A 26,467-nucleotide genomic window follows, 5' to 3' on the forward strand; every position below is an offset into this window, starting at 1 on the left:
TTTGGTATGGAACTAATGTAAGCTCCCATATCATCCCCATATTCCTTTACATAGCAATCATCCCATACCATTCCAACTGCCCATATCATCCCCAAATATGGGAAAAGTATGGATTTTAACGAAATACGTATCTTTCCCATAGACGTCAGTTTGATATGGAACTGATTTAAGCTTCCATACCACTCCCATATCATACCTTTACACAACAATCACCCCATACCATTCCCATTGCCCATGTCATTCCCATGTATGGCAAAAGTATGGATTTTTACGAAATACGTATCTTTCCCATAGAAAAGACAATAGAGAGGCAGTATTTGGCAACATATGGGTTCAATGTGGTGTGTAGTGTCTCATATCAAAACCATATGAAATCCATATATGGCCCATAGATTATCCCATATCAGAACCATATAGGGGCCATATATGTCCCATAGCACTCAGTTTGGTAAGGGTATGCATAATTATTGTTGTTGGAGTTATTGAAGTTATTAGTTACCCAAACTATAATAGATTTATCAAACTGGAGCTATCTGCAATTTGTAAACTAGATAAGTGAACTGTTGGGATCTTCCTAAAAGAGCTCTTCAAAGCCTGCTAAGATCCCTGTTACTGTAATATCTTATATTCTCAATGTTTAGGTTATTTATCATGGTTGTAATCTCAGACTTAAAGTTAGGTGTATATCATTCAAATTAAATATACCACATTATCAGTTCTCGTGGAAACAGAAAATCAAGCAAGTTACATGTATCAGTAAAATATAAAAGATTTACTGGTCATTATGGGATATTATGCACAATTATTGTTGTTGGAGTTATTGAAGTTATTACTTACCCAAAATATAATAGATTTATCAAACTGGAGCTATCTGCAATTTGTAAACTAGATAAGTGAACTGTTGGGATCCTCCTAGAAGAGCTCTACAAAGCCTGCTAAGATCCCTATTACTGTAATATCTTATATTCTCACTGTTTAGGTTATTGATCATAGGTGTATATCACAAGACTGAAAAAAACAACAACAACAACAACAAAAACAGACCTCTATGGCTATTCTAAAAAAAATTAATTCTTCATTCTAATTTACCACAGGCTAAAAAAGGAGATGGAGAAGGATGCAATAAGAAGGCAACTTTCAGTCAGCTGTTGTCCACCCAAAGTCTAAAGAACACTGTGCATGCTAATGGCAATGAACTCCACCTGCACTTTGCTACTGATGGAAGACACACCAGCAATAAAATTAGGACTGTCATGGCTGTGTTTAACATTCTTAATGAACAAGAGCATGACTGTGACCACCAGTAGCCCATCACTCTGTATAATGGTGAGATTTTAAAATCCTACAGCGTCATAAGGAATGCTAACTTTTTGATGGTGAATGTTAAATATTGTAAAATTATATCTCTAAAGGAAAGGAGGATTATTTAGAAGTGAAAACTTGTCTTGGGCCTGTGTTCGCAAAAGTTGATGACCTCCAAACAAAATGGTATTGAGGTGGATGGAATACGCGACAAAGTAATATGGTAAATAAATTATTTTATATGAAAACTAGATTGTTTTTTTTAATGAACTACTAGAGATAATCTAAATATTCTAGCTATGAACATAACTTACTATGTCTGAGTATATGATAGGTGCACTGTGAATTAGGATCCATTCAACTTGAAACAGGAAATGGTTTACTCAATGAAGCATTTTTCATTTTGTTTTACTAGGGTACTGCTGCCACTGGAAAATATTTTTGCATATAATGCTACTGCACAAAAGCAAACATTTACGATTTCTTGAGTAAGTCTGCATCTTATATACTCAGTTATGTTTTAAAAGATAAATTTTGCAGGCAATATTTTGTGTAACTACCATCTCACACTAACATTGCTGTGATAAATAGACATGTTTCGGATACAGCATATCCATCATCAGTTTGAGGATGTTTACAAGTTAAAAAAAGTGTAGCTATAAATACAAAATGCAATGTTTATTTGGTATTTTCCTGATCAACATTACCTAAATAACTTCTACCCAGATAGCATCGTCATTCAGTGGTTGGCCAATGGTTTTTCTGCACCGAATTCACTATCTACTGCCCTCATTGAAAGGGCCAATGAAAACCTAACAAGTAACTCCTGCATGTTAATCAAGCCTGGTCAGCACATAACAGCAAGCAACCAAAGAAGAAGCAGCATGAAAGATGTGTCAAGAATATTTTGTGAACAAGCAAGGAAAATTATCACCTTTCATGCAATGGAAAAACAAAAGAGGTCTAATTCGCGGGTGCCATATTATTTATATAGCATTGCTTCATTTCACATTCTGTTAATTGCGGGTGATGAAGAGGTAAACCCGGGACCTTCAAAGGAAGTCCTGCAAAACAAGTCTAAACTCAACAAAAACCGACCACATCATTCTTGCACAGAAGTTTACCCACAATGTGTTAAATCTGTTCATCGAAATCAAAAGTGTATCTTATGCTGTATCTGTAAAGATCTAACACATCTTCTCTGCACTGGAATTACTATTCTAAAGAACCAAGACAGTGTTAAATAAATGGATTGGACTTGACCAAGGTGTTTGATGACAGTTTTGCCATTCCATGGCATGAGCACGCTAGATATGTCTTGTAAGTCGCCAGTGTCAGATGATGAAAGTGTCTCAAAAGAAATTCTAGACATCCTGAAAGAAAAATCAGCTCAGCTCAGCTAAAGATCATGCATCTTAACACCCAATCTCTGGTTTCCACCTTTAACGAGTTTCAACTGATGATAAATAAATACCCTTTTGATGTTATCACACTAAGTGAAACAAGGCTGAAAAATAACCCTGAGCTACAGTAAAAACCCACATACAAGAACATGTGGTTTAAGAACACCCAGGCTGAAATTTAGTAAAAAGGAGCATATATGTAAGAACACATTCAGCCTAAAAATTGAAAATTGTTCTTATAATTTATATAAAAACTCTTCCCTTTTCAGTTTAATAGAACACACAGTGTAATTTCACTTGCTGTGTATAGCAAATGTTAAAAAACTACATTTGGAATTAAACTCTTATAATTACATGAAAAATATGGTCGGTTGTCCAATTTATTTTCTAATGCTGTGTCTCAAGTTTAATTTTCTTTCAAAGTTATGTATTTCATCATAGTTAGTAAATCCCTTACATTATTTTAGAAGTAAAAAATTAAGAACACTTGAGAACACTTTCAGGCTGATTTCACCTAAGATACCCGATATATAAGAACCTAATCAGCCTGACCCCCAAGAATGGGTGTTCTTGTATGCAGGTTTTTACTGTACTCGAATATGTTAAAATCCAGGGCTACCAGATGGAATATGATAATCGAGAAAAAATGAAAGGTGGAGGCGTCAGCATGTATATCCGTGAGAATATCAAATTTTCAAGTCGAAAAGATTTAGAAAACTTACACCCTGATCTCACACATTTGTGGATTGAGATACCAGGAAGAAATAGACATAGCAAGGTGCTTATAGGGGCCATGTATTGTAGAACTAGAGTTCTGAGTACACAAGAATGGTTAAATAACGTGGAAGTTATGCTCAGCCACATTAATAACTGGGATGGCCTGTTAATACTAACTGGTGACATGAACATTGATTCACTGAACTGAGACTGTGCTACCACAAGGCAGTATAATGAGCTACTCAAGGTTTTCCATTTGCAGCAAATGGTACAAGAGCCGACCAGAGTATCAAGGCATTCCAGCTCATTGATAGATCACATTGTAACCAATTGTCCTAACAGGATCACCCATACTGGCATACTTCCTTGTTCGATTGTCAGTGACCATGACGGTATCTTTGCCTGTGCCAGTGTCAGGATGGAACGTTTTAAGCCAAGATATAAATTCATACACGAAAAATTTTGATGAACAGGCTTTCGTAGCTGATTTGGATCAGGCTCCCTTTTCATTAATTTCTTTGTCTGATGATCCGGACTTTCAGCTCAATCTACTAAATTCTATACTTGTTGAGCATATTGATAGGCATGCTCCACTACGTTGCGTTCATTTTACGCGACCACCAGCCCCTTGTATGAAAACTGAGGAGATTCAATTGCTTCAAGCCAATAGGGATGAGCTGAGGAAGGCTGCCCCTCAGACACACACTGCAGCAGCCTGGGGTGCATTTTGAAATGTGAGAAACGAATTTAAAAGCCATTTGTGTTGCACGCGAACAGTTTGTGAAAAAAGTATTATTGTCAAAAAAGCCTAAAGAAATCTGGAACGTCATTCATTGGATACTAAAACCAAGTCAAATCCCAATTAGATTTGACCCTTACTCCTTAAGTAAATACTTTGTGGGAACTGCAGAAAGAACTCTCACAGGAAATAATCCACCAATCCCTTTGAAGATTGCTTGGAGTTAGAAAGAGCTGGCCAACCACTGCATGAGGATGACAGATTAACTTTTAACCTTCGTCCCGTCACCTACCATGGCTTTTTACTGTCACTTTTGAGGATACAAAGCCTCCACCAAAGGCAGTTAACTGCTCAGGTAATGCAGCAATATGATGCTACTGAATGAATGAATGAATGAATGAATGAATGAATGACCTTTATTTATTGTTGATAATGTGGGGAGTGGTCACCCAATCTCCTGAGCCAAGGGGTCATGTATAAAATGCTCGACTAAAGGAAATACACATTAAATAATAGATAAATATCGTATATGAGATATAAAAGTTCATTAAACTATATACAATAAAACTTGATCTAAAAGTTCCAAAAAAAAAAGAAAAAAAGCTACAAGATACAGCCCTGACATTGACAAGCTTTATACTCTACATTTTTTAATGATTTGAAATGCTGGACCATAGGAGCTGATTTGGTAGACAAAGGTAACTTGTTCCACACATGGGCATGACTTCAACGCACCCAAAAAAAATTAACCATTGAGGTAGAATCTGGAGAGGTTTGGGGAGGACAGAACAGTGGTGGCTTAACTTCTTCAATGAAATTTTGCCAGAAAGGGAGTGTAAGAAGAACTCAAGGATGAATCGTGTGGTTTTCATGTCTGTAGGAGACAAATTGTGACCCTTTTTTCAACCTAGTAGGAGTTAAAGAGGACTCGATGTGTTGTCAGTAGGAAAACAACTTGCCATTACCCTATAACAAGGTCCACAAAAGATATTATATAATTAATTAAGTCGAGATCCCGGTGGCTATGCTTGGGAGGATTATACAGGCCGCAAATTAGCATCATATAAATTGGATCGATAGACATCCTAGGCTTTAAGACTGTCTCTCACATAGACCGCAACACCCCCTTTCTTCCTTTTGTCCAAGTCTGCCCAACCTCTGTCCCACCTGAACACATTGTAATTTGGGATATTCACCATGGCATCTGGCTTATTAGTGGAAAGATGAGTTTCACTGACAATACACACATCAACATCCTGAGATCTCAGGTCAGCCTCAAGCGCCACAGGTGCTCGTACACGACTTTTTGTTTTCGGCAAGCCACACATGTTCGTAAACAAACATTTTGGGACAGCGAAACCCTTTGATTTAAAGGTGGATGTTTTGTCGGTTGTGTTGACAAGTGGAATGTTAAGTTACTCCCATCCACTTTCCGACCTTCAGCCTTGACAAAACGGCGCCCTTGCATCACCGGGATTTTCTTCGTTGAGGTGGATCGTGAAATTCGAGCAGTATATTGCCTACGGTACTTCAGAATGCCGAGTGACTTGAACTGAGATAGAACGGCCAGAGATGGCTTGAAAGCTTTGTTTCCGAGAGACAATAAGAACTACCCGATGTTAATGCGAACTAAGCCAGCGTCTTTGAAAGGCTCTGAACTCTTAACTCCTCCAAAACTCCCGTCTGTCTCTGGACCCGGTTGTGACTCGACGTCCATATCTATAGTGATATCTAGCGTGATATATTTCTCTGGTACTGCAAGCAAGGTTAGATCATGGACACCCCACAACACCACCGGCCGGCGAACTCTAAATTTAGGAGTAGTGAACTTGGATAAAATATGTTTGAAAAGCCAAGGACTTTCAGCCCCTAGAGTGAACAATTGTAGGATTCTTGGGCAGCATTCAAAACGAAAAGAACACCAAAAATGGTAAATAGGCAAAGAGCTCCAGAAAACATGGCAGCCATGTTGGCGCCTTTACACAAAATTAACAGTATAGTAAGAGATAATGAAGAGGAATGACGTCCTGGTCACAGGACACTCGGGATGAGCCTTGTCTCGAGGTAAATCCAGGTATTAATTTTGCAAATAGTTGTTCAGTTATCATGTATGTTTTTTTTCCTACAGGAGACCAGAAAACAACTAAGGGAAAAGTTGACAGGTGCTAAGAAGGTGAATGAATCTTAGGGTGTTATTGATAAAACTATGAAGATCTAGTATGAGTAGAGTGGTTTGTCCCCTGGCATTTATCTATAAATTCACATGGTGGCATAGTATCCTTTGAATCCTTCTACAGGGTCAGTTCATATACTATATATATAGTATATACAGTTCATGCACTATAAATATATAGTTATAACAAACTGGTTCAAGACTTTTAGAGGTAGTTCATCGTTTCATTACTAATATTATTATATTTAATAATAATATAATAATAATTAATACAATAATCATTTTATTTAATGACATAACAATATAATAATTTTAATAATCATTTTATTTAATAATAATGATATCATTCTATCATTTAATAACATTCTATTAGTAATAAAACGATGAACTACCTCTGAAGTCTTGAACCAGTTCATTATAATTATCAATGCTCCTCTAAGAGTTGAGCAAACAGAGGCATGACAAAAGAGAACATCGTTACGTTGGCTAACAGTGCTGTGCTTCCTTGATTTTTCGTTTCGACATGTCATGAATAAGGCTGTGGTGCCATTACCTTGATTAGCAGATCTATATTTTGCTAACACAACAGAAACCTAGGGGTTCAAGTTAATTTTCTGGTTATGTCTTTCAGGTGGAAAACAGAAATTACTACAACTAGATCTCGTGTCTGTAACATTTGATTAAAAATGTTTTCATTATTAACATAATTTATAATGGTAATAGGACGAGTGGATTTTAATTCAGGCTGTAATGATATGAGTGATAGCAAAATTGGAAGACCGCAAAGCAGGAGTCCAATTTGTTTATCATGAGTATGATTTTACCCTGAATACGTGCATCAAGAGTTCCGGAAGGTAATTCGCGCGCAATGCATTCTGGGATAGTCTCACAAAAAAAGTGGGCACCAAGCGTGACAATATGGCGTGTGTCTCTGTATTCAATGCGTTCTTTGAAGCGTGTCTTTATCTATAATACAGTCTTTTTGTTCTTGTAAGTGATATCAACTGGAAAATAATCTTCGTGGGTATTATATTCAAAAGGTAAGTTACAAATTTTAACTTTGTTTTAGCTGTTTTTAAGCTTTTAATGGTAGTAGATTCAATCCTGCGCGCGAGTGACATTCGCGAATACAAGAACTGTCAAAAGTCAAAGATTCTCATCGTATTTTTATTACTTTGCAGCCGTTTAATGACATGGTCTTTGGGCACAGAAATTGTGCAGTATTTGGGTGCCATAACAGTGGGAAAAAGCTTGAGAAATGGGCTTCACAGCAATGCGAAGTTCACGATTGTTTACACGGCACTCCGCCATGTGACTGTCCGCTGCCGTTCAAGCTATTTCCGTTCCCTACTGAACGCAAAAACAATGAGGGTAGAAAGCGCTGGATCCATCTTCTAAAGAGAAAAGGCCCGAAAGGAGAAGTCTGGCAACCTAATAATTCGTCGAGAGTCTGCAATGAGCACTTTGTTGATGGGAAACCCACGAAAGAAAACCCTGATCCTGTACTCAAAATGGGCTACGAGACAAAGTCTACTCGTAACCGTAAACCGCCTACTGATAGATCATCATTACTAGAAGAAATGAAACGTTTAAGAACTCAAGATAATACTCAAGATAATACACAAGATAATATTCAAGATGATACTCAAGATAATGCACATGATAGTCAAGATGCTCCTGTGATTCAAGAACCAAGTAGTTCCTCGTTTATAACAGAAGAAGAACATTGTACTACTGCCGGTCGACCCGACCATATCACTCACGATCATGCATATTCGTTTGGCTGGTACAACCTAGAAGATCCTGACTTCTGTATGAAAGAAAAATGCTTGCAGGAAAGACTCAAGCAGTTCAATGAGATCAAAGATCTCAAAGAAAAACTCCAAGAACTTGAAAGTGAACTCAAAGCATGTAAGATAAAACTCAAGGCCAGACAGCGTAAGGGACTAGAACATTCTGATTTGAAAACAAATTCATCTGTTCGTCTACTAACCGGCCTACCATCAAAACGAGTATTCAATAAGTTGTTTGAAGTAGTGAAGGGAAACATTAAAAAAGTAAACTACTGGAGTGGCCCAAAAAAATCTACTAAAAAAGGAAGAAACTTCAAAAAAACACCAAATAAGTTTGGCCCTAAAAGAGCTTTGTCAGAAAAAGATGAGTTTCTTTTGACCTTAATGAAACTTCGACTTGGATCAACAAATGCTGACTTAGCACAGAGGTTTGGAATTTCAACTACAAATGTAACAAATGTTGTTACTACCTGGGTGAAAATCCTAGCAAGTGAACTTAAATGTTTGGTTTACAATCCCTCCATCGATGTTGTGAAAGCAACTTTGCCCGCAAAGTTTAAAAAGCCAGGCTACTCTAATGTACGCCACATCATTGATTGCACAGAAATATTTATTGAAACCCCAAGCGACCCAAACCTTAGAGCAGCTACGTGGTCAGACTACAAGCATCACAACACTGCTAAGCTGTTGGTATCAATAACACCACATGGTTTTTTCAATTTCTTATCCAAAGCATGGGGAGGGAGAACTTCAGATGTGCATCTGACAAGAGAATCATCATTTTATGATATCATTGAACCTGGCGATGAAGTGATGGCAGACCGTGGATTCACAATTGCTGAAGACCTCTTAATCAGAAGCTCAAGACTACACATCCCCCCTGGTAAACGTGGACAAGAGCAGTTCACTAAAGCTGAAGTTGCTAAAACAAAAGAAATTGCAAATCTTAGAATCTTTGTTGAGCAAGCAATAAGACGGTTGAAGACCTTTAGACTGATAAAGCATGAACTACCAATATCACTGCTTGGCAGTATAGACAACATTGTACTTATTTGTGCAGCCTTATGTAACTTGTATAGACCCTTGGGTAAAAAATGATTAACAAGAAATGTACAAATAGCTAAAAAGATTGACAGCATTTAACCCATGAAAGAATATAAACTTCATAAATTTAGAGGATACCAATATGTATTAGTCTAAGTTCTTTCTTAGGTTAAATGTTATTCAAAATCTCTGCTCTACTAAGTATTTACTAGCAACTAGTATAGAGTGCAATCACTTAATCTTTCATACAAATGGTACCAAATAATACTAAATAGTGTTGATAATGGTACATAACAAGAAACTTAAGTATTAGTATGATTTAGTACCATTTAATGCTTCAGCTATTAAGTATGTGCACTCTGAATAAGAACTGTTATATTATTTGCACCACAAGGACCTCACAAGAGAAAAATTATTCTGGTAGAGTGATTACAATCATTAGATATAATTTGTAAATATTTTTCTTCATTTCACAGCTCATGTGTCGCTGAACACAAATAAATAATATATTATTTATTATTACTATATATATAACTGCAAACAATATCAAACTGTAACATTTTCAATCATACTGAAGTGTGGTCAATGCATTACTTGTATAAAATTTCATGATTTGATTCATCCATTCCAGTTTCCACAACAGACAATTTTACTGTTCTATTCAGAGACTATTTGAGTTCAATTTAGAACTGTCAGACCAGTTTTTCCAGATATGAAATTGTAAAAATTCTAAATTGTATATAAAATGTACAAATGTATTTTTAGTGTTTACACCATGTAAATAAAGTTTTGTATCAAGTTATAATTAACGAGCATTCATTCACTTAAATACTTATTATAAAACCAAATTAGGTTTTGCTTTATCTTTTCCCAGTAATCATTATTGAACTTGATTAGCTCCAGATGATAACCCTTTTGGGTGTAGACCAGGAAGTGACACCATGTTCTCTTTGTCACAGCCATTTGTCCCTGTATCTGTGCAAAATATGCATGCTTCTCTTTCAAGACAATTTTGCCATTAATCTTTACCAGGTAGGAAAGATTGTCTTCTGATGGTAAATCATTAACAATAGAATAAGGGCACTTCACTTCTAGCACCCCTAATCCACAACAGGAACATTCAACAAGCAGATCAGGGGATGCTCCAATGAATTGGTCAGATTCATCAATAAATAGTCCACACTCTCTGAATTTTGCATCTTTGTGCTCCCTCTGAAACAGTTTCACATACTTATCCTTAGCAACTTTCTCCATGTTTCTTCCATATTTTAGAGCAGGTAAATGTTCCGATGGTCCATTACTTTTACCCTGGATTGTGTCCACTAGTTCCTGTGCATCACCCCCCTTAGTTTTAAGGGTTTCAACTTTTGTGTACACTCTATAGAAATTAGAGGCAGTTAATCGGCCTTTTCTGTAATCGTGCCATGCCTCATTCTCAGACTGACCAATGGTGCCTTGTTCAATCAGATGTATATCATCAGCACTTAAGTCTTTCTTTGATGACTTAGGCATTACACATTCAGGTACTTCAGTATTAATTTCTATTGTAACGGAAGTTGAACACGGTTCCTCAAACTCAGCCGTTGCTAATTTGATGAATGCCGATTCTGGCAACAAGTCCTTCAAATTATTATAAAACGACTTCCTCTTTCCTTTTGGAGTCAGGGGCTTCAACTCTTCATGTGAATTGAATAACTTTCGGCGACTATCGATGGCAGGTCTGGTCGTCTCTAGAAAAACACAAAATAAAAGTAAATTAATTGCTAGGTTACAAGCTACCCTTACCAAAGTAAAAGTATGGGTCTGATATGGCAAATTATGGCCCTTACGTGGCCCATATATGGGTAAGATATGGAATGGTTAGACCACCATATGGGATTGATATGGTGCCCAGTTTTGTGAAAATTCAAGCTATGGGAAGCATATGGGATTGAAAGCCTGAGAAAAGATTTGTATGGTAATACTATGGGAACAAGGTGCCCATACATATTCCATAGCAATGGCTCATCTGCTTCACTTTCCTTCTCTATGGGAATGATATGGGACCATCACATTGTGTGGGATAACTATGGGAATCAAGTGCCCATAGGAATTCCATATAGCAGCTGGTAATTAAAGCATGCACACTGGCTTTACCTGCTCTATGGAAATGATATGGGATCATTTTACTGCATGGTAAAACTATGGGAATAAGTTGCCCATACTTATTCCATAGCAAATGTGTGATGTAGGATTACATCAAATGTTATGGAGATTCCACATAATTTCACATCTAGAAGAAGTCTAGGAATATTTAGGTGCTGGCAAGCAATGTATGCAATATCACTGCTTGCATTTCCATACAATTGTATAAAAGAAGCATCAAATTTAAGGGCAAAAACAGACAAGTCAGTCAGTACTTTAGCACGATTTCTGAACACATAATACAATGGGTGCTTTTGACAAAATTGGAGGTGTTTGGATAGCAGAAGAAACACTTTATCAAATGTTTGATATGTTTGCTTGATTGAACAGAAACTACAGAATCAGGTTGCCATGCTACAATCACTGTCATGGTTTTTCTTTGACAACAACATTGACTTTATTCTTTTTTTAAAATGCAAGAAATAAAGGCTTTTGTAGCCCGCAGTTAGCAAAGCTATTCTAGGCGGGCTACCTAAACAGACGCTGCATTGTTCTCGCCTGTTTTATATAAAAGCTTCCAGCTACTTTGTATAAAATTTTTAATTTCTAAGGATGTATAAATAGACTTCACCACACAGAAATAATACTGTTAAAAGTACTTCACAGATTTCAATATCCTTCTTTTCTTTTCAAAACCGCAGTTACATTAATTAATAGTTTACTGTACATTAATCTCGTTCCAAGTGATTTGGAAAATGAGCTGCATAATGCACCTCACTGTCTGAAAATGCCATATAAACACAGACATCAATAATGTTTTCAACTGGAACGATAACGAACAAATGCCTGTGTGGGTGGCGCAAGGAAATGATGTGACTCACTGGTCTCCCAAGCACTTCATGTTGCTTGCAGAGACATTGGCTGCTTCTTGACAGTGGCTTAACCACAGCGCCACTGGAAATCCTCGAACCAACTGGTGCTTTAAAGAAAACCTCTATTTGACCATATTCAAGAGAGGGATGTTCATCCAATCTGTAGGCAACTGTGAATGTATTTCTTCTGGAAACCCTCTTGTACTGTTTTGAATGAAGTACAGCGCTTCCAGCTTGGAGTCTTGTAAAGAACTTCACAGATGATAAAGAATCCAGGCCTAGGGATGATTGAAGATCATCTTGAAAAGGCTCAGTCATAAAGCTGCCACTCTTTACTGCACCGAGAGCATAGAAATCATCTTTCAGGTGAGTTTTGTTGCTCCTTTAAAAGAACATAATAACAATAAGAATTTGAGATACTAAGTTCTCCTACATAATTATACTGGTAAAATGAGGGTGACAAATGTAAATGTTGCTTACATTCAAAACAAAAGCATCACAGTCAAATGAGTATCATTTTAAGAGTTGAAAGGCCCCCTAAATTTTAAAATAAATATTTTTTCTTCCTCTCACCTACAATAATGGTATAATCAGGGAAAAGCCAATGATGAGATAACCAATTGCAAAAAGATTTGAAGTGGATCACATGAGCACAGATACAACTATAGTCACTATGGCAACTCTACCTATTAAGCTGTCCTTGAAGGCGCATTACTAAATCTTTTGCACTTCCTGGAGGCATCTCCTTGATGAGCTCTGGGAGTTGCTGTTGACTTGTGACAGCTGTCATAATCTAACAATACATTCAAAATTATGTATCAAACAGCATGAGCAACATTTTTAGATATTAATATTTCAGTTGATGAAATAATAAAGACCAAAACAGGTCAGTTCTGTTCTTAAAATCTTAAGCTTCACGCTTCTTGTTTTCTCTCTACCTTCCTTTTGAATGCTTGTCAAACAAGCTATCCTATTTGACCTTGTTGCTATATCAACATGAAATCATTTTCCACAAAAGTCCACTAACCTGACCAGCTATGTTCTGAGTCCCATGGAAATAGTGGCCAATGTCTCCATTCCAGTCCTCAAATACGAAAAGAGAACTAGACCACAGGGGACCATGATTAAGGACAGATTCCTTCAAGTGCAGCAACATGTGCTGATTCATAAGAACGTAACGTGAACCTATGGGAACAAAATTTGTATTTTAAGGTTAGTCTTAGGCTGGTTTTCAATGAGTAAGACTTCACATGACTTAACTCTATGCTTTATGGGTAAAAAAAAAGTCTGTTTAAGAGCCACGAGGCCCATCAGGCCAGCACTTAACTCCAGTTTCTTTGGCATGAATGAAGCGACTAGGAGTATTTCTACTCCCCCCTGGATGGGATTCTAGTCCATTGCAGGGTTACCCCTGGCATTAAATTTGTCAGTACCTATTTGTACATCTGGGTGAAGTGAGGCACTGTGAGAGTGAAGTGTCTTGCATAAGAACACAACACGATGCCTCCGGCCTGGAATTGAACCAGACCACTCAATCCAGAGTTGAGCGCACTATCATGAGCCCACTGTGCCTCTTGTGCTTTTGGGTTGGGAAAGTTTGTTGTTGAAAATGGCAATCAATTAACTAGAAAGTAAACAGGTAGCATGTAATAACGGAGGCCACTGCACAAAATGAACAGATTTGTAATGTATATCAAATAATTAATGTACATTAAAGTTAATAAACTTTTATTTCTCATATTCAGAGGATTTTCACCTTAGCTTATAATTAGGTGCTGTTGTAAGTAAACAACAATCAAACCTTCACTGGTTTACTAACCATAATATGCATCAAACATCTCCACAAAATGGATCAAGAGATTACCAGCCAATTCAAGTTGTTCTGGGGATATAGATCTTCCTGAGAGTAAAACAATTCCACCAACCAATAAAGCATAATGCTGATAGTATTCGTCATCCAAGATACCTTTCATACAGGGTAGTGAATAAAAATACAGCCAATTTCGGTACTCGGTTGCTGCAAAAGATCAAATACAGGTACCAGTACTTCAATTTAACTAAAAACTCTAACAAATAAAATATACACTACAGTCAGTGGAACATTGATTTAACAAACCTCTGTTTTACAAAGTCCTCAATATAACGAACAATATTCTTGAGCCAAGCCACAGTTAGGTAGTGATATGTATGGAACATGTATAATGAATGTAATACGCAAACCCAAACACAAAGTCTACTGTCAACACAAAACAGAAGATGAATGTGGAACAGACCAACAGCAATAAAAATCCTTTAATCTTTGCAACTCAAAACGTAGCAATAAGCTGCACTAATTAGGTGACAAAAAAGTTGGCAAGATATACATGTGTACCTTTACAAATCAATCATGAAGTATACCTTATTATTAAAAACTGGATCATTGGATAATGCAATTCAAGACTTTTTATTGGGTTAGCCATTGTGTTACATGAGCCAATATATCACAATCTACAAATATGGTAAGCATTTGCAGCAGCTTAAAATTAAAAGGGAGATAAAAAATTTGAAATTTGTCTAATATAATTTTATTGGGGAGTTTTAATAAAACTATTGTTCCACTCATACTTGGATATGAGACGGCTATCATCTCATATCCAACGTGTACTCATGGATTAATTGTTAAATATAACTTGCATTTGGTCATTTTCTCCTCAAGTTTATTATATGAAGGTTTTCAATGTAACAAACCCTCGATTAAAAAAAGCAATCCACCCTTTCCTTAGTGACTTTGTTAAATCAACATTCCACTGTACTATGCAATTTTTTTCAGTTTTAGACTTGGACTGAAAAACTGGATACTTATATTATAGGAAATCATCCAGTGTACCACTATCAATTAGACAACATTTCTTAAAGATAGTGAGACTTACCTTTCCAGAATTTTACATGATGTTCTAAACTCCTGGGAACTCTGGTAATGACACTGGGGGGCCTTATCTCCAAAAGACGCATGTCAACTTTCTGAACACTATTTCCACAATACCACATTTCTGTGCTGTGTTTTGAGTTGAACCACAAACCAACTAGTTGTTTTACCACCCCAAGGAACACACAATGCATGGAATCTATACCAATTCCATTAACAATGTCAAAACTTGGAAGCTGTAACAAGGGACTGGGGGCCTTAAAGCCAGAGACCTAAGAAGTATGCCCAAAAAAATTCTGAATCAAACTACATGTAAAACTAGACATTGTAAGTGTTGATATAATTTCTTATATTAAGATTGTATAGTTAAATATTAGCAGGGCTGTCTAGCCAGCCCGTTTATCCCAATGTGAAAAAAAAAAAGACATTGACTTTATATTAAAATTAATTTAAAAAGTTCCATTTTACACCTGAACAAGATTGTGGTTGATGCAGAATTACAAAAGGCTGAAAGTTGTTAAAGGAGCTTTGTCACAATTCATGTATTTTGAAAAAATTGGCTAAACCTTTCAAAATCATTTGAATATTGTTTGTAAAATGCAGTGTATCATTAGATGGCAATGTTAAGCAACCTACCACTGAATTTTTTTCAAGTGCCTCAAATGAGTGGGATGTGACTAATTCTGCAGTTCGTGATTTAGCATGTCCTGATGCTGTGTTTCTGAATGGAAATGACATCACATGGCCCCTGGGACCAGTCTTGACAGTTTCACCATGCTCATCACAGTAACAGCAGCTGTCATGACCAACATATGTCACCTGTTCTAATACACCAGCACGGGCAGGAAGATCAAAATGGCTTGAGAGAGCCTTGACCTTAGATTTTGCCCTCTGTCCATTTGGAAGTACCACTTCAATTCCTGTTGGTTAAAACAGTTGATTAGTAATATAAATAACAATCATTCATCATTAGTGCTGGCCAGAAGAATAAGAACCACACAAAATGTAAAATGCTGGTTTGTTTGACTAAAAGTGCAACTTACCATTAATTTCTGTTTCTTGCAAAGCGTTAACAAATGGTTTGAGGAAGGTAGAAAAAAATGGTTTTTCTTCTCCAAACCACAGGCCACCAAACACCCTGAACTTGTTATTTATCCTAGATAAACAAAGTACAGTGTATATACACTTGTGAGACAAATGCAAATGAGAGAAGACTACACTTAGCATCTGTATTCTGATCTGTGTGTTGTTGCAGTGTGAAAGTACAAAGTTCTACCTTACAAAACAATGTAAGATATTAATTCATACTTAGTTTACATGTTAAGGACATTAATAGTGAGGATTTTTCATTTCACTTTACAATGCACTAGCTTGCAAAACTCAAAGTGATAGTCACTTCAATCTCCAGATTACTCACAACAGAATACCCGCCTGAGCTCTGGCAGGTGCCGGGTCTTATTGAAAGTGCTGTTTATGTCTGAGTGACATGACCCTTTTTGTTACACTTACCTCATTGCTGGAGGGAGTTCATTGACAAGAAGAAACAGTGGCCAAACTCCAAACTGCGATGAATGAAATATTGCCACACCATCAGTGTTAAGCTTGACAGAGATGTTGTACGGTTCTGAGAGGAAGCCACTTGACTTAAACTCCTTTTGGTAGAGTGCACCATCATATACATCTTCCATGTTACTGTCATCCCTCTTCACTCTTTGAAATCGATATTTTAAGCCACTTACAAATTCAGGGTCTGCAAAAAAAAAAAAAAAAAATAGGAAGAAAAATAAAACATCAATATTATTCCTTAATTGCATGATTGTTGCACAAAATGTTAACTCTTAATCTTGCAAAGATAAGGGTACATGTTATCATTCCAGTTTGTAACAGCAGGACTTAAAAATTACAGCTCATTTCTTTTGTTGTTTATTTGTGACAAATCCACATTGTAGGTTCTGCTAACATTGCTGCCATCCGGCTAAGATTTGCTTAAAAAAAGGCTGGGAAAACAAATATTAATTGTTAGCTTTTAAGTGTCCTTTATCATTAGAGGGTCTGTCCCTCCGCAATAACGAGAAAGACACTTTACTAAATTTGTAATCCAAATGAACCCTTATTAGGACATACTGTATGTACAGAAGCCTCAAAGAAGCTCACTGTATGAATATTCTTGCATGCTGCTTGGCCCAGATGTCAATCTTTACCATCTCTGAATGGAAAAGAATAGATATTAAGCTAACTTTAATTAAACTCACCTCCGAAAAATGTTTGCAGCTGCTTAACAATCGGAGCTTCTATGAAGAATCCATGAGTGGTAGCAAGATTCTTACCACAAATGTGACAAGTTCCCTTTATTCCAGTATTTCCTCGATTATCCTGAGTACCTTTGCCAAAATACGCCTTGCAGTAAGAACAAAAGAAGTGTTTGACAATATTCCCTTTTGCTTGACTCACAAACTCGAAAAGTTTCTTAACTTCCTTCTTGCAGTTGTTGGGTCTGGGGCAATGAGCTTCAATCACTGCAAGCAAGTCACGAAATGCTTCTTTGGTGAGTTTATATTTCATCACAAACGACAATATCAAAACAATGCTTGAAGTGGTTGTTATTGGCGAACCAGAATATAAAACATCATCCTCTTTTTCACACTCCTCTGAAAGACTTTCAGAGTCTGATCCCCCACTGTTCTCAACATCACTAAAAATGTCTGAAGAAGAGTCATCCTCCTTGATGAAACGTGCATACATCCTTTCGCGTTCGGTGAACTGTAATGGCTCGTCGTCACTTGTACTGTCGCATTGTAAAATCTCGGCTGTAAACACTCCACAATCTGTGCTAAGAACTTCGTCCTCCATGTGGTAGAATTGTTCATCGCTGTTACTACAAGACAAACTGGCGTTTGTTGTCATTGTCACATCGCAGTCGATCGAGACATCATCTTCGCACTCAAAATCGTGATCGTGCAGAGAAACGTTTTGCGACCGACGAATACTGCGGAGATATCGCTTGGATACGTTTTGTCTTCTTGCTGCTGGAAATTTAAACGGGTTTGAATGCCGCATGTACTCTTTGTAGCGTCCTCTCTTCTTCTCCGCCATTTTCCTTGATTTCAAGTGACTGCGATCGTACGTGCCTCCGAATAGAAAGATCAGTGCGCACGCGTTTACTTCTGATCACATGGTCACTTTGAACCAATCACAATGTGACAAAAAGAAAGCGCGTGCTTTTCGAATTTGTCACTCGCGATTCATCAATGTTTTAGCAAGATTTTCGTCGCGTTTAGCTTACAGCGAAAGATTCCATCCGATTCGAGTGCGTTTAAAGTTTCAATGGCTGACCGTACCTCACGCAAGAGAAATATCCCAGCTCGTCTTAGAGAAGGTAAGAAATTTCTTACGTGTGAATGCCTTAAGTTTCAAAAGCTTATGGTGTCATTCCTTTGAGAACTTCGATCCTAAGCTTGTATACTCTCACTGTCTTCTCCAAGTTCCTATTTTTTCGTCAGTGCAGAGCTCCTTTCCAAACTTAGGACATACTCCACTCAAAAAGTGATTTCACAATGATCTCGATCCGACTTCGTTCGGATCGAGATCATTATTGAATCTTACATGTGCTAATCGTGCAGATCATTATTGAATCTTACATGTGCTAATCGTGCAGGTCACTGCACGATTAGCACATGTAAATGCTGAAATTGCTACAACCCAAGACAAGTCAAGAAGCTATTTTCAAATAGATCTGTGTTTTTTTTTTTTTTTTTTTTTTTTTTTTTTTTTTTTAACAGAGTGTTGGTACCTTGTGACCTATGAAGATGACGGTAACCTGAGGGTCCTTCATGAAGATGAAGTCCGTCACATCTTTCCAGAAGATAGTGAAGAGGAGATACAAGTGGGGGATGTTGTTAGTGCACTTTGGCTTCCAAACGACCAATATTATGATGCTAAAGTGCTTCAGATAGGAGGTAAGCGATTTTCACTTTTTATAATAATAGGAATATTTCCTTACAAATTTATATATTCATTAATCAATAGGAGGGTGCCTCCAACAGTTCTTATTGAACATTGCTATACTTTCCCTGATTATTTCCCTTAAGATGATACCTGTAACAGTCACCTTAGTTTATATTTCACAAAAAGGACGGATTATTTTGTACAAAATCTAGAACCTGTTTTTAGTTATGGGACATACAGGTTGGGGGACAACCTGCTTGGAAAGTTTTAAACCATGATTTTCAGTATCGTTAGTTTACCATGCTGTTCACATTAATTGTTGCTTCTTTTTTTGTCAACTTTCTGATTGCTTTCATTTAACCAAATCAAAGTGAAAGGAAAGATTTCCATATAACCCCATGCATTAATTTTGCATCCATTTCTTTAAGACTAAATCTAAATGTTTCTTTGCAACACTCCATAATTGATGTATGGGGTAATATCGAAATCTTGCTCAGTGAAACAACTGTCTGTCATCTCTAGCTTTCAAGTGGGGTACATTCTGTGTGTTTTATTGTACAAACTCTAGTATGGGGTATCACCTTGGACTGTGGGGAAAATTCTTTTCAAAACAGGACCAAATTTGGAGTACTGGATGGTAAATATCCACCCAAAAATACCCAACTACCCCCTTCTCTGACTTGCCTTGTTTGAATTAGTTATTTTAAATGAGAGCCGTCCTGAATTTTTAAAAAAGATAAGTGTCAAAATGGTTTAGCACATGATATTACAACAATTACCTTCATCTTTCATTTTAGGTGAAAAGGAAGAGCTTATGAAGGAAAGAATACGTCTAGAAAAGGCAAAGAAAAAGGGAAAGCAACCAGAAAAAAGTGCAGGAAAGAAGCGCAAGCATCCAGATGATAGCAACACAGAGTTGCAGCAGTGTGAGAAGTCCAACAAACGAAATGATGACAAGGAAAATGAGCAGAAATCCAAAGAAAAGGAAGCAAAAAAGAAGAAGAAAGAAGAAGAAAAACAAAGGCAGCTACTGTTACTGCAGACAAGAAAGTCACAAGCTGCTGCACGATGGGCAAGTAGCAGTCACCAAATGGAAAAAGAGGTGACCATTCTTGGTGAGGTGAACCCTACTCCTGCCGCTGGATTCACACCTTTACCAATTCGTGGCAGGAATTCAACTACACAAGCCAGAGTCTTCCCTCCAGGTAAAGAACAAGATGAGCACTTTGATAATTCAGCTCTAACCCCAACTGGTGGACAGAAAACCTGCTCAAGCTTGCCTCCATCTAAACAAAAGATAGGAACACCCCAACTCAACAGTCCTTGCTCTACCTCAACAAATTCTCCAACCTTGTCTATTGCTTCTACATCTAAAGAATCAACTCAACCTCCAGAGGAGACTCCCAGAAGGTCCAGCAACAAAAAAAGGAGTGACTGTGACCCCAGGCGGGGTTTACATTTTCAAAGCTCTGTGGTAGACAGCAGCAGTGAAGAGGAAGGTACCGAATATTGCACAGAAGACAACCCTGCTGTTGCCCATGGAAATTGCTGTAAAGAACAACAACTGGAAAATAAAGCTTTAAGGGAGAGAATTCAGAAACTGCACAGGAGGCTTAATATAGCATGTACGTAATCTTGAGTATTCTCTTTGTAATCAATAATTGTTATTACTAAAACAGTCCAAGTGTTTTATCTTCATCTACAATTTGTTTTATTATTTGTTTACATTGGCCCTAGTCTGAAGAGCCCCACTGTGAAGTGGTTAATTTTGTTTACATTTCTAGTGTAATCCCTCAATCCTGATATTAATTGCAAGCCTTGCTAGCAGGCATTTCAAAACAAGCTGTGACCATCAGAGTTCTATCAAGTACTTGATTACATGTGTCCAGTTATTTTAGTCCAAGCAATCAGCTCACAAACAAGTTCACTCGCCACAACAGCCAATTCTTTCAGTTGCTGAAGGCATTAGTTTTTTACATGTGTATCATGAGTGGAAGATTGTTTTTTATAATTGTCCACCTCTTTAACATTTTGAAATCATTGGCTTTCCACTTGGTACAACTGTGGCTATTCAGTGGCAGATATTTTACATAGTTCCCTTTTAACCTACTTGTACATAAACACTAAAATTCTCAATCATTTGATTTACAGTGAAAGCAAAGACCACAGAGGAGATAATGAGCAACAGGCCTTCCCCAGGTGTTCTTGATCCTTCCTTAGCCTTAGAATACAAGGTGATGTGTTATATTTTGACCCTTGGAGTTCTAATAATTTCACCATTAATGATTGATGGTATAGTAGGACTCTGTAAAGTATAATCCAGGGAGTAATCAAAGCAAGTAATTTTAAATTAGCTGAGTGTGATGATGTGCAGCCAATTTGAAATTATGAGAAGGATTACCCCTGACTTATATGACACAAAGTCCTTTAACTGCTATAAGTTAATCATTTAAATAACAAAGTAAAGGCTATGAAGTCTGAAAACTTTTTTGCATGAAAGCCAGCGTACAAACAGAAGAAAGAATAAAAAGAACAAGAAAAGCTTATGTTTGTCACTGTATTTTTGTTTTTGATAACAGATGGTAGAACTTATCGAAGGATCTGGGGTGTTTTGGTATACTCAACAACGTGCCTACTGTTCAGCAGTAAAAAATTGGTCCGGCTATGTCAATGCTGTTGTCGACATTTTCTTCAGCAAAGAAAAACTGGCATCCTCTTGTGCCATGGGCAACCAGAAAAAAAGCAAGACTGGTGACAGCCACCAACCACTTAACCCGTTGATTGTCCATGCGATCATTGGTAGGTTTAATTATACTTTTCTAACCATTAACTATTTCTACAAAGTTGCCATAATTTTGAGGGTAATAAAGGGCATAAGATGTAATTCCTCGGTAATTTAATTTTTATGTATTAATAGGGGTGAATTTAACTAGCTCATGTATTACAGTGTACATTAATAGAAAATAAAGAATAAATATGTGGAATGCTTGTGTCTGCAGAAAAAGAAAAGTAATGCTATGTGCCTGGACAATTTTTGAATTTGAATTGTCTTAAATTGCTTACATTCTAAAGCCCATACCTGAATACCTGCTTTTACATGGACACTAAGACACCCAGGTTATAAAAGTGTTGTGACTACTTAGAGTATTGTAGACCATATACATTATTAAATATTGTTTGGTAAATACAAATGAAACAACGATTAACATTTAATTCTTGATTCTCTCTTTAGGCAAAGTGTGTTCGAAATTTACCCACGACAAAGTTAGTGCCAGCCAAGTTGTTCAAAAAATAAATATGAAATGTGTTGAGGCTAGGCGCCCACAGCGAATAAGAGTTGTCTCTTCCAGAGTAGAATAAAACTATTGTAGTTAAACCAAAAATCAATATAGACACTTAGGTTATACTGTTACAGTTACTGTAAAAGGGGTACAAGACTTGCATGTACAGTTTTACTTTGTAAGTATTTAAATTTTAGTTTCCAGTTTATAAATGTCTAGAGGGTTTGAATAAATGGACTTTATAATTATCACAAAGTGGTTGTTTTCTTTCAGTAGCTTTTACCTTTGTGGAAATGTTGCAGCAATTGCATACCCCCAGGAAGTAGCCTGTTCACAGGCTACCAAATAACAAGCTGTGGTATGGGTTTGCTATGGGTACAGCTTGTGTTTCCCAATGTAGTCCCATAGTTTTTCCATAGCTTATGGAGGACGTATTGATTGATCAAAGGGACATGCCGGGTTACCCCTGACCATTCCCAAACCTGAGAAAAGTATGGATTATTACGAAATGTCGACATGTCTATATCTTTCCCATAGATGTGGGTTTGGTATGGAACTAATGTAAGCTCCCATATCATCCCCATATTCCTTTACATAGCAATCATCCCATACCATTCCAACTGCCCATATCATCCCCAAATATGGGAAAAGTATGGATTTTAACGAAATACGTATCTTTCCCATAGACGTCAGTTTGATATGGAACTGATTTAAGCTTCCATACCACTCCCATATCATACCTTTACACAACAATCACCCCATACCATTCCCATTGCCCATGTCATTCCCATGTATGGCAAAAGTATGGATTTTTACGAAATACGTATCTTTCCCATAGAAAAGACAATAGAGAGGCAGTATTTGGCAACATATGGGTTCAATGTGGTGTGTAGTGTCTCATATCAAAACCATATGAAATCCATATATGGCCCATAGATTATCCCATATCAGAACCATATAGGGGCCATATATGTCCCATAGCACTCAGTTTGGTAAGGGTAATAAGAACTTTCTTATTTATGTCCCCAGATAACACTTATGTCTATCCAGTATACATACTGTAAATACTTTGTTTAGAATTTTAAACATAATAACATACCTTTATTTAGCTTTGAAGCCTTCCACTCCATATCACAAATTCTAGAGGGCTTGATTACAGTCTTGTTTCCTATTGGAACATTCCACACACACTCTTTGGACGTACATGCAGGATTTGTCATACCATTACGGTTTGCTGCTTCAATTCTGAACAGCAGTGCCATCACATGAATACAAGAACCACTCATACTGAAACAAGAAATAACAAATAGTTAGGGTATATGATAGACATAATATTTTAAACATTCTAAAGTATAATATATATTGAGCTTAGACCAACAACATTAGTCATAAAATCGAGGTATATGATAAACATGATATTTTAGGCTTAAATTTTGCATCAGTTACAAGTTAAAGTCTTATAAAACAGAAAGTCTAACATACCCAGCAGTACAGGTACAGTAGGCACTGATAATCTCTCCATTTTTTCTTGAACAAATCCATGATGTATGTGGTGTATCACCAACCTTCATCGAATGCGTACATTTTGCTTTCAAGAAGCAAAAATCCATATTTTCTAGTTCATGGTAGAAAACTTCTTTCAGAAAGCCCGAGTCAAATAAGCGGTATGCTTTCCCCTCTTTGTACTCATTCATGACCCGTTCGTGCAGTTTAATATCCTTTCCAGGATGATCAGCCATCAGATATTTCGTAATGTCACTTAGAAATATAGGAGGCCATGATGTTAGCCCATCTTTTTCATCAATCCATCCGTCCTTTAGCCCAAGAGGATCGGGAAGCTTGCTGCCCTCAGGAGTAAACAATAGCTTTGCTCTCTCAGACTCCGTGATGCACATTAGTTCTTTAGCCGATGCTTGTACTTGGATTCCCATCTCTGATGCTGCAAACACACGGGCTACAAGTTCAGCTTTAGCTCCAGAAGTTTTAAGATTTCGTTTACGGCAAAATAACTTGAGAGCGTCCACCTTCCATGTGTTGACTTCCTCGAGGGAAAGCTCACTTGTCTCGCTCATTTCCACGCCAAAAACGACGAGAAAACTATATGAAAACTATATACAAACTAGTGAAAACTATATACAAACTATTATTAAAACTATATACAAACTATGATCTAATTTAAACTGGAAAAAATTGTAAAATCGCGAGGTAAAAGTGTATAAATGTTGACGATGCTTTAGTTATCAAGATGGCCGCTGTCACGCTTGGTGCCCACTTTTTATATGAGACGATCCCAGAATGCATTGCGCGCGTTTCGATATCGGAGACTCTTGATGCAGGTATTGGATGACACAAAGTCCTGTTACCAATTAATCATAAACATTACTATTTCCGAAAAAGATTGGAATCCGATATTTCTCTTTCTTGCAATTTTGGAACACATAAACTTAAATGATGTAGCTGATGTGAGCTGTTTCTTCACTAACACTTGACCATTCTACTGACAATTCATTGTCTTTCTACACAAAAAACCTAAATGGGAGTAAGTAGAGATTGCAGAAAATATCTGTTGTACAGACATTGTTTAAAAAAATCCTCCAGTTTTGAAACTTCTCAGCTTTTGAAAAAGTGTCTTTGCTGTGGATACCTTGATAATGTTTATGATAGGTTAATTTAATTGGATTAGTGCAACGTGATTGGAAGATTTAACTGTCCGATTACAAGTGTCTGATTACAGCCAACTGTCTGATTACCGATGACAACTCTACAGAATAATTAGGCAAAAATAAAGCTGTTAAACAACCAATAACATTTGAGGAAATGGTAGTAGTTATGACAAAACGAAATCAGCAGTATTTAAACGTTGTTCTGTTCTTATCATCAGGTGTTGCTGATTCACTCAAGAGGACAAAGCAGCATAATATCCTTGGACAAAGAAAGAAAAGGATGAGATTTTCAAACACGTCAGAAATTGCATAAAAAGGAAGATTTTGCTGGGAAAGAGTGAATGTTTTAAAATGCATTGAGCAAAGTAATGGAGTGTTGGCTAATAGACAGTGGTCAGCATTAACGATTGTGCAAGGAATATCATTTCTCGAACAAAAACATTGCAAGAAAAAAATTGTTAGGGACGGAAAAACTGAGTGTGTACGCATTTAAGAATGGTTGGCTAATAGACAGTGCTCAATTGATAAGGACTGCATAAGTAATATCAATTCTCAAGCAAATACTTTGCAAGAAAAAAACTGGATGTCAAAAGTTGCACAGTACAAAGTAACAGAATGTTTATCTTAGTCAATTGTCAAGGATTACTTAAGGAATATCATTTTCTCAAGCAATAGATAGAAATAAATTTGAGTTTTTGAACTGTCAGCATAGGCATGACTAACTGATTGTATTAATTTTGAAACGCCATATAAAAGTTATTTTTGTGGAAAGTTATTGTGTCTTTTCTACAGGAAAACACCCACTTAATATGGACACTTCTGTTTGTCCCAACGAAAAGCTCGTATATTTTCTCTTAAATTAACCCACTTAATATGCACATCGGTTAATATGGACAACAGACACTTTTCTGTGTCCTGAGTCACAACCTCATGCGTCGCTAACCTTGCTATACGGACACTGGCTATGTACGCACCAGTCTATTCTTATTGTTACGATTGTATGGTAAGTAAACCTGGTTCAGTTAACAAACAAACAGCAGCAACGTAGCCTGACATTTTAAGTGTAAAGAAGTGTCTTGGCCTTTTTCAAGTACAGTAGTTTCATTTCTTGTGTTTCAACAACAATACTCATTAAAACTAATTTTAGGTTTCCATATATTACAAAAACTTCTTACAGTTCCAGTTAAAAATGAAACTGTTTTCTCGTAGAAGTAATTGATTTAGTCTTTATTGAAAGGTCGTATGTCAGTGAAGTTTTTTCTAAGAGCCCGCTTTATGTGGTATGTCTCTTTAGTGTCCATATTAACCGGGATCAGCTGTACTTTGAAACTGCGGGAAAAGACATCATTGACATCATTTTTCCTGAGAAGTAACTACTAAGTCTTGAATTTCTCAGTTTTTACTTTCCTCCCATCTCCTTACCAATCTGATTCTAAAGGGTGTTGACTTTCACAAACAGTTTGCTGAAACAGTGTGATCGTCCCCACAGAGTACATGTAGTCTTCA

The 26,467-nt window shown here is 36.9% G+C and overlaps 4 protein-coding genes and 1 long non-coding RNA gene across 5 annotated transcripts; 3 read left to right on the forward strand and 2 right to left on the reverse strand.

Annotated features, from left to right (window-relative positions):
• The first annotated feature begins 875 nt into the window (after positions 1–875).
• Positions 876–25,711, forward strand: LOC148725238 (uncharacterized). Its single transcript, XR_015990864.1, has 5 exons — positions 876–1,326; positions 1,413–1,525; positions 1,718–1,790; positions 6,290–6,334; positions 25,180–25,711. It is a non-coding gene; the product is annotated as an uncharacterized LOC148725238 (long non-coding RNA).
• LOC148725239 (uncharacterized) lies at positions 7,151–9,976 on the forward strand. Its single transcript, XM_088730910.1, has 2 exons — positions 7,151–7,374; positions 7,516–9,976. Exon 2 carries the CDS (start codon positions 7,528–7,530, stop codon positions 9,223–9,225), a length of 1,698 nt encoding a protein of 565 aa, XP_088587036.1. The 5' UTR covers positions 7,151–7,374; positions 7,516–7,527; the 3' UTR covers positions 9,226–9,976.
• On the reverse strand, positions 8,720–18,165 carry LOC148725240 (uncharacterized). Its single transcript, XM_088730908.1, has 9 exons — positions 17,325–18,165; positions 16,582–16,822; positions 16,116–16,228; positions 15,709–15,992; positions 15,077–15,344; positions 13,987–14,184; positions 13,195–13,352; positions 12,854–12,960; positions 8,720–12,549 (listed from the first exon to the last, which is right to left on the reverse strand). Exons 1-9 carry the CDS (start codon positions 18,163–18,165, stop codon positions 12,024–12,026), a joined length of 2,736 nt encoding a protein of 911 aa, XP_088587034.1. The 3' UTR covers positions 8,720–12,023.
• Positions 18,314–22,553, forward strand: LOC148725241 (uncharacterized). The gene is made up of 6 exons (XM_088730913.1): positions 18,314–18,448; positions 18,852–19,028; positions 19,815–20,642; positions 21,169–21,251; positions 21,597–21,816; positions 22,250–22,553. Exons 1-6 carry the CDS (start codon positions 18,397–18,399, stop codon positions 22,375–22,377), a joined length of 1,488 nt encoding a protein of 495 aa, XP_088587039.1. The 5' UTR covers positions 18,314–18,396; the 3' UTR covers positions 22,378–22,553.
• Positions 23,357–24,619, reverse strand: LOC148725242 (uncharacterized). The gene is made up of 2 exons (XM_088730914.1): positions 23,781–24,619; positions 23,357–23,585 (listed from the first exon to the last, which is right to left on the reverse strand). Exons 1-2 carry the CDS (start codon positions 24,368–24,370, stop codon positions 23,372–23,374), a joined length of 804 nt encoding a protein of 267 aa, XP_088587040.1. The 5' UTR covers positions 24,371–24,619; the 3' UTR covers positions 23,357–23,371.
• Positions 25,712–26,467: the final 756 nt, after the last annotated feature.

The sequence above is a fragment of the Stylophora pistillata genome, chromosome 8 (genome assembly GCF_964205215.1).
Source record: "Stylophora pistillata chromosome 8, jaStyPist1.2, whole genome shotgun sequence".
Lineage (NCBI taxonomy): Eukaryota > Metazoa > Cnidaria > Anthozoa > Scleractinia > Pocilloporidae > Stylophora > Stylophora pistillata.

What these genes read in the sequence shown, in the direction of transcription:
- LOC148725239 (XM_088730910.1), top strand. Translation starts at nt 7,528, where the DNA reads ATGGTCTTTGGGCACAGAAATTGTGCAGTATTTGGGTGCCATAACAGT.
- LOC148725240 (XM_088730908.1), bottom strand. Translation starts at nt 18,165, where the DNA reads ATGGCGGAGAAGAAGAGAGGACGCTACAAAGAGTACATGCGGCATTCA. An exon ending in CACTTGAAAAAAATTCAGTG is followed by an intron (nt 15,345 to 15,708) that starts GTAGGTTGCTTA and finishes CATACTTCTTAG; the next exon opens with GTCTCTGGCTTTAAGGCCCC. An exon ending in GATGTTTGATGCATATTATG is followed by an intron (nt 13,353 to 13,986) that starts GTTAGTAAACCA and finishes TTGTTCCCATAG; the next exon opens with GTTCACGTTACGTTCTTATG.
- LOC148725241 (XM_088730913.1), top strand. Translation starts at nt 18,397, where the DNA reads ATGGCTGACCGTACCTCACGCAAGAGAAATATCCCAGCTCGTCTTAGA. An exon ending in TAAAGTGCTTCAGATAGGAG is followed by an intron (nt 19,029 to 19,814) that starts GTAAGCGATTTT and finishes CTTTCATTTTAG; the next exon opens with GTGAAAAGGAAGAGCTTATG. An exon ending in GATTGTCCATGCGATCATTG is followed by an intron (nt 21,817 to 22,249) that starts GTAGGTTTAATT and finishes TTCTCTCTTTAG; the next exon opens with GCAAAGTGTGTTCGAAATTT.
- LOC148725242 (XM_088730914.1), bottom strand. Translation starts at nt 24,370, where the DNA reads ATGAGCGAGACAAGTGAGCTTTCCCTCGAGGAAGTCAACACATGGAAG. An exon ending in TACTGTACCTGTACTGCTGG is followed by an intron (nt 23,586 to 23,780) that starts GTATGTTAGACT and finishes TTCTTGTTTCAG; the next exon opens with TATGAGTGGTTCTTGTATTC.